At 66.9% G+C, this 7,608-nt stretch overlaps 1 protein-coding gene across 2 annotated transcripts; it reads left to right on the forward strand.

The window, feature by feature from the left end:
• The first annotated feature begins 823 nt into the window (after positions 1–823).
• LOC122210855 (cytochrome P450 11B1, mitochondrial) lies at positions 824–5,894 on the forward strand. 2 transcript variants are annotated; one of them, XM_042923784.1, is made up of 9 exons: positions 824–1,062; positions 1,451–1,606; positions 2,643–2,842; positions 2,972–3,175; positions 3,409–3,563; positions 4,582–4,748; positions 5,178–5,256; positions 5,354–5,551; positions 5,781–5,894. In XM_042923784.1, exons 1-9 carry the CDS (start codon positions 824–826, stop codon positions 5,892–5,894), a joined length of 1,512 nt encoding a protein of 503 aa, XP_042779718.1. The 2 variants fall into 2 exon arrangements, with proteins under 2 accessions (XP_042779718.1, XP_042779719.1); XM_042923785.1 differs by lacking the exon at positions 5,354–5,551.
• The last annotated feature ends 1,714 nt before the right edge of the window (positions 5,895–7,608 follow it).

Genomic DNA, 7,608 nt, shown 5'->3' on the forward strand with positions numbered 1-7,608 from the left:
CCCGGGATCCACCCTCCAGAGGGTGGGAGCCCACGCCCACAGCCCCCATTGTGGACTGCATCCTCCCGCCACTGGCCTGAGCTCTGGGTCCGCACCCCTGAGCGCAGGCTTCCGGGTGAGAAAGGAGGGCCTGGGCACTGAGCGCCGCCCCTGCGGGGGGCCACACGGGGGCCGGGCAAGCGGTGCCTCATTTCCCCGCCTGAGGAGTGGCTTGCTCGTGTCCTGGGCATTCGCTGCGCCAGAGCTGAGGCAGCAGAGCCAGCCAGACGGGGTGCCAGCCACATGGGTGCCACCCACAGTTGGGTCGCTGGAGTCCCCTAAGTGCCCTGAAAGCCCTCACGGGCGGGCACCCTTGTCGGCTCACGTGGGCGTTCCCTGCACCCAGCCTGTGATCTGGGAAGAGCGGACAGAAGGCACGTAGGTTTGTGGGACTCATGGCTGCCCACTGCTTCCTGCTCTGGTCCTTGTAGAAAGGAGAGGAGAACAGCGCAGGCCCCTGCGTCTCTCGATCAGATAAGGGGCCCCATCCATCTTGCTGCCTTCCCCCACCGGGGAGGAGGGAAGTGCTCACCACCCCGCCAGCCCCACTCGGCCCCCGATCCAGACCCTGCCCTGCTCTCCACATCCAGCAGCCAGCAGGCCTTGCGCAATCGTGGCACAAGGTGCCCATCCGTCTCTTCTGGAGGCCTCCAGCCCTGACCCCCGCTCCGGGCTTCCTGGCCTGGTCCAGGGACAACTTCTCCCATGACGCGATCAGACCGCAGGCCCAGGCCTCCAGCAAGATAAAAGAATTGCGCTGACGGGGGGCGGAGGGAGCAGCAGGATGGCGTTCGGCGCAAAGGCACGAGTGTGGCTGGCAGGGCCCTGGCCGTCCCCGGGCAGGGCACGCGCACCGGGCGCCGGAGCCGCTCCGGCCCCCAAGGCGGTGCTGCCCTTCGAAGCCATACCGCGCTGTCCCGGCAACAAGTGGACGAGGTTGCTGCAGATCTGGAAGGAGCGGCGCCTGGAGAACCTTCACCTGGAGGTGCACCAGCTCTTCCAGGAGCTGGGGCCCATTTTCAGGTAAAGGCCTCCCCGCCCACCTCAGCCACAGCACCTGTGCGGCTCTCCCTAGCGGCTGGGGAGTCCGGGCCAGGCGCACTGCCGCCTGTGCTCTGCGTCCCCGGGGAGGCGGGGTGGGTGCCGAGCAGCGGGGGGTCTGGGCCCGGCACCTGGAGACTGCGGCTCTTGGGGAGGAGGGAGCACTCCCTGGCCGCGGCTGAGAGGGCAGAGCGCGGACAGCAGAGCAGGAGAGGCTTGGGTCAGACCGCGGGAGGGACTGCCCGCTCCGGGAGAGGCCCAGTCCGGGAGAAGGGACAGGCCCGTGGGAGACGGGCCGCCTTGGTCCTGCACAGTGAGGCCTGGGGGAAGGCACGGGTCCCCCAGCAGGGCTCTGAGCTTCGTCCCACAGGTATGACGTGGGAGGGACACGCATGGTGCTCCTGATGCTGCCCGAGGATGTGCAGAGGCTACAGCAAGTGGACGGCCATCAACCGTGGCGGCCGCCCCTGGACCCCTGGCTGGCCTACCGACAGCATCGAGGGCACAAATGTGGCGTGTTCTTGCTGTGAGAGGGAGTCTGGGCGGGCAGGGGCGGGGAGGGGCGGGGCAGGGCTGATGGCAAGCGGGCCTGCCCAAGGCCCGTCCAGTTTGGGACGGGAGAGCGGCCGCCGGCTCCCGCTGGGTGCCCACCCCTTGGGGATCATATGTGTCCTGGGGCTGAGGAGGGGCAGCGGGGCCACGGCCTCAGAGAGGAGGACGGATGATCGCTGCCATCAGGGAGCCCCCAGGCTGCACAGGCCTCCGCGGACTCCCCGTGCGGGGTGGGCTTCTCCCTTCCTACAGGTCAGGGCGGGAAGCCCAGGGCAGCGGGGAGGAGAGTCGGGGCTAGGGGCTCGGGAACGTGTCAGCATGTGCTGGGGCCTGAGGACCCACTGGCATTGACTAGAGCCCAGGTGGCTGAGGAGGAGAGAGGCCGGGGCTGGGGAGGGGGGCTTGGGGAGAAGGGGGACGGGGGAAGAAGGCACCTTTGCCCAGGAGCTAAGCTGTAGGTGGGTGTGTGTGTGAGCACGTGTGTGTGTGTGTGTGTGTGTGTGTGTGTGTGTGCGCGCGTGCGTGTGTGTGTGTGTGTGTGTGTGTATCCTCTTGGGTGGACAGGGGACTTGGGACCGGCCCAGAAGCATCATTCTCAGAGCAGGGAGGGTTGGAAGGAGAAGGTTGCGGGGGCCCCTCACTCTGGAGCTGGCTGGCCCACCTCTCCCCTGCCTTCAGGGACAGGGAGAGCCCAGCCCGGACAGCTGCTGACGTGCCAGCCAAGGGGCCCGCCGGTGTGCGTGAACAAACTCCACGAACCCAGGCGGCGCTGCCAGGCAGAAGTTCTGGGCTCAGCCCCACCTTCCACGGGGGCACCCTGGGCCCAGCACACAAGGCCTCCCTGAGGGAAAGGGCTGGCGCTCACGCCCCCAGGCAGGCGGCCTGCCCCCTGGGACCAGCGGGCCGCTCCCTGCCTCGCCCCTTCCCCTTGGAGACGAGGAAGATGGGTCCAGGGCTGGCCCCAGGCTGCTGACTCGGGCTCCCCTGAAGCGCCTCTCTCTGCTCTACAGAAATGGGCCCGAATGGCGCATGAACCGACTGAAGCTGAACCCAGACGTGCTGTCGCCTCAGGCCGTCCAGAAGTACCTGCCCATGGTGGACTGGGTGGCAAGGGATTTCTCGAAGGCCCTGAAGTCGCGAGTGCTGCAGAATGCCCGGGGGAGTCTGACCGTGGACATCCAGCCCAGCATCCTCTACTACACCATAGAAGGTCCGCGGGGTCAGGGTGGGAGGGAAGGGGGGTCAGGGCTCGGGGAAGCCGGGACCGGCCGGGGACGGGGCTGAGGCCCCCGTGACGCTGTCGGCCACCCTGGGCTCAGCAACCGTTCCCTGTCCACAGCCAGCAATCTAGCCCTTTTCGGAGAGCGGCTGGGCCTCCTTGGCCACAGCCCAAGTCCTGCCAGCCTGAACTTTCTCCGGGCTTTGAAGGCCATGTTAAAGTCTACCGCGCAGCTCATGTTCATGCCCAGGGTCCTATCGCGCTGGACAAGCACCCAGCTGTGGAAGGAGCACTTTGAGTCCTGGGACTACATCTTCCAGTATGGTGAGGGCCAGAGACCGGGCAAGCGTTGAATGCCAGGGACACCAGGGTCCCCGGTTTCCTGTCACCACAGGCTGGGGGAGGGCTGAGGTCACCTCGGGGGCCTTTGTGGCCCCGAGAGGCTTGGCGGTGAGTCCGGGCCGGGCCGGTCCTGAGCAGTTGGCACGGGGCAGGCGGGCTGACGGGCAGGGGCGTGAGGAGAAGTGCCCCGGCCCCTGTCTCTCCGTGCCCCACAGCCAACAATGCCATCCAGAAAATCTACCAGGAGCTGGCCCTCAGCCGCCCGGAGCACTACAGCGGCATCGTGGGGGAGCTGCTGATGCACGCGGACCTGAGCCTCGAGGCCATCCGGGCCAACTCCATTGAGCTCACCACCGGGAGCGTGGACACGGTCAGGACAGCAAGCAGCCCTGCCCTAGGCCATGGAGCCTCCTGACCCCAGGCTGCGTGCGCCCCGTGCCCGTGTCTCCTGCAGGCTCCTGTTCTGAGCTGACAGAAGGCTCTGACCTAGGGTGGGGGGCCCGGGAACCGACCCTCAAGGGAAGGGGTCTGCAGTTCCCCGAGTGGGATGCCACACTCTAGGCCCAGTGCAGGGTGGACGAGCCCAGAGACATGAGCAGCACAGACACCATTCAGTCGCCTGGGTCCTGGGAAGAGGGGAAGGGCCGCGATGCAGCTGGAGGGCTGCCTGCGCCAGGAACCCTTCCCAGGCACAGAGTCCATTTGGCCCCAGGTCAGAGATGCTCTGGAGGTGACGGGCGGATGACAGCAAGGGGCGCACAGGGCTCCAGCTTGTGCAAGAGAGAACAGATGGCATGCAGCCTGGGGGTGGGGGCAGGCCGCAGGGTGTGGAGTGCAGCCAGAGCCTCCTGGCCCTCCACCCCAGGTTCACGCACCAGCATCTGTGATGTCCTGCTCTGGGCCGGGCACCCGGGGCTCCGAGAAGAGGCACAGGCCTGCGGTGGAGAAACTCCCCAAATTGGCAGCCGACTCAGGGGCCGGGGCGGGCCGTCCATGTTCCGACCACAAGGTCTGGGCTGACCTGCCTGCGGGTGTCCGGGCGACAATCCTACTGGGTGCCAACGGTTTGGGGCAGTAGAACACCCCCCCATACACAGCCCTGAGAGGAAGGACCCCAGAGGAGGGTGAGAACCAGGCCTCGAAGGGGCTGGAGAAGGCCTGATTCTTTACTGAGCCTGGGCACACCTTCCCTGAGGGAGTCAGGTGTTAGGTTTTAGATCCTGAGGTCCCAGATCCCTGGGATGAGTCCTCCTCCGGGCGTCCACGTCACCGCGGATCTGAGGCGACCCACCCCCAAGGGAGGACCGTCTTCCGGGGTGGAGAGGCCCCGGGAGCTGAGGTGCGTGGCCTGGGCCGAGGTCTGAGCCCCGCACCCGTGGCTCCTGCAGACGGCCTACCCCCTGTTGATGACTCTCTTTGAGCTGGCTCGAAACCCTGAAGTGCAGCGGGCCCTACGCCAGGAGAGCCTGGGGGCCGAGGCCAGGATCTCGCAGGATCCCCAGAGCGCAACCTCGGAGCTGCCCCTGCTGCGGGCGGCCCTCAAGGAGACCTTGAGGTGGGTGTGGCAGGCCCTGGCTGCCGCCTCTGTCCTGGCCCCACTGTCTGGACAGCAGTGCTGGGAGCCTGCGGCCAGGTCCTGGGGCTGAGAAGCGGCTTCGCCCAAGATGCCACCCTGTACCTCGTCCTGTTCTCCCGAAACGGATAGGAGCTCTTCTCCCCCTGGGATCCCACTTCAATGCCCCGGGCACCATCCTCGGCCGTGTCCGCCGTGTCCGGGGGCTGCTCAGGCTCAGAGAACTTTGTCTGACTCAGGAGGTGCAAGGAAGCAGCTCCTCGTGATCTAGGCTTCCCGGTGCCAGAGGCGACCCGGGAGGGGGGCTGGCAGCTCCCCCAGGCCGGCGCATCCTGGGATAGGAAGGTGGCCGAAGGGAAGCGAGGGTCCCAGGGACAGCTGAGGACCCTGTCGGGTGCCCCCCATCCACAGGCTGTACCCCGTGGGGATGTCTGTGGACCGAAAGGTGGCCTCGGACGTGGTGCTGCAGAACTACCACATCCCGGCAGGGGTGAGTGAGGCCCCACAGCCCCTCCAGCAGACGCCAAGCCCGCGTGACCTTCTCACTCCTGGGGCCTCCGACCCTGCCCCTCCCCACCTCTCCGCAGACATTGGTCAAGGTGCAACTCTACTCCCTGGGTCGAAACCCCTCTGTGTTCGAGAGGCCCGAGTGCTACCATCCCCAGCGCTGGCTGGACAACAGGGGCTCTGGCACCAGATACCCACACCTAGCCTTCGGCTTTGGTCTGCGCCAGTGCCTGGGGCGGCGCCTGGCAGAGACAGAGATGCTGCTGTTGCTGCACCACGTGAGGGGGCCTGGGTGGCCCGGGGGCGGGACGGGATGCGACCGGGCAGGGCGTGGCCTGCGGGTGGGCGGGGCCTGGGGGTGCCGGGTGGTCTGCTTGGGGACCACCGGCCTCTCCTTCTCCTCCGCTGCGCCTGACCCGAAAGGTAGGGTCCAGAAAGGCGAGGGAAGGTGGACCGGGACATCGGGGTTGACCATTTGGCCAGGTGGAACCCGTGCCTCTGTCCTAGGTGCTGAAAAGCTTCCTGGTGGAGACGCTCAGGCAGGAGGACTTAAAGATGACCTACCAGTTCGTGTTCGTGCCCTCCACCCGCCCCCTCCTCACCTTCCGGGCCATCAACTAGTCACGTCACCGCGCCGTCGGGCCAGCAGTGCTGCCAGCCCCCTTCCGCCTGCCCCCGGCCACCCTTGTTTTCTCCCACGGACCCTGCTTCTGGAGCCACAGCACTGTCCAGCCGGCGCCTCGCACCGAGGGGCAGGGGGATGAATCTGGCCGCAGGTCCTGCCTGTGAGCCCAGTGCCACCAGCGCCTTCTCCAGCGAGGAGCACCATCGGAGGGCCTTGGCCCCCGTAGCCCCCAACACTAGCTCCAGGGGCTTCAGATCCGCCCCCACCCCCACCTGCCTGTCCAATCTCATATCCCCTCTGTACTCAACCCGCCCCCACGCAGAACAGACAGGTTGGCGCCCCTGTCCTGCTCACCGCCACTCCAAAGGTCAGACTCTTTGTCTGCATTGGTCTTGCCAGCCTAGACCTTGAAACTGGGCCAGGAGTCGTCCCCCTACCTGCTCTGCTCAGTCCACTTGGGCTCCTCCCGGCCCTGCCAGTGCTCTGGGACTGTGACTGAAGCACCCAGCCGAGGGCCTGGGTAAGCAGGTCAGGAGTATTGTTTCTTACAATAGCCACCGAGCAGCTGAGGTGGACATCTGGGCCCATGAGACTCCTCTGAAAGCAGGGAGGATGGTGATCTCCCCTGGCGGGCTGCAGGGTGACCACAGAGAAGCCACCTCAGCCAGGCACAGCCACACGCTCCCTTTAACGAAGCCGTCTGTGTGCCGTGCCCGGCTGGCCTCCCACAGTGGCCCTCAGGACAAGGGCCACCCCTGACCTCATGGGAGGAAGGGGTTTTGGACAGCTGTGAGGTGGCTGGGATCTCCTAGATGGCAGGAGCAAGCAGCCTGTCCCAGGCTGCCTGCGGCCAGGTGACACCCCCGGCATGGAAAGGGCCGGGAGGCAAGGGTGAGTGGTGGGGTGGCTCTGCTCCCCCTCCTTCCCCACCCCCACCTCACCGGGGGAGAACTGGGCACTCAGCTCACAGCAAAGCAATGACGGAGGGGCCGCACATGTGCCTGGGCCAGCCCCGGGCGCCCACCGAGTGGCCCGCGGGCGTGTGTTCCCTGTGCGGACTCCCTGGAGGAGGAAAGAGCGTGCGCCCTCCTTGCTGGGCCCGGTGCAGGAGGGCTGCTGCCGGGAGGAGGTCTTCTCTGTGCCCCAGCCAGGCGCAGCTGAAGGGCACGTGGAGGCAGGAAGAGAGGGCCCTGGGGACCCTGGGGGCACACGGGCACAAGCTGGAGCTTGGGCTTGCCGCGCCGGCCCAGCCCTTCTCCCGCCGAGCTGTGAGGTCTTCCCGTGGGCACTCTATGCAGCCATTCCCCTTTCACAGGCCCCAGGGAGGCAGGTCGGCCTTGGGAAAGGGCAGCTGCTTCAATAGGCGCTCAGCAGGGGATTGTGGCTCTTGCCACTGCCAAGTCTCCTTCCCTGAGGCCCTGCCCTGTGGGGACACCTGCTGGCTGCTGGCGGGCAGGCCCGGAATCCAAACTGCTCCCCTGGAGGCAGTGTGTGTGAGTCCCTCTGTGCAGCGGGGCACAGGCTCTCCTGATCTTCATGGCAGCCCTGGCAGGTGAGCACCGGGACTGTCCCCGCGTCGCCCGCGGCAAAGCTGAGGCTCAGAGAATTCGTGCAGCCGCACGGCCTCGCAGCTCGTCCCTGGCAGAGATGCCAGCGGAACCCCCGCCGCCGGACCCTCCTCTCGAGGCCTTGGTGCCTCCTCCGCCTCGA

Source organism: Panthera leo, chromosome F2 (genome assembly GCF_018350215.1).
Source record: "Panthera leo isolate Ple1 chromosome F2, P.leo_Ple1_pat1.1, whole genome shotgun sequence".
Lineage (NCBI taxonomy): Eukaryota > Metazoa > Chordata > Mammalia > Carnivora > Felidae > Panthera > Panthera leo.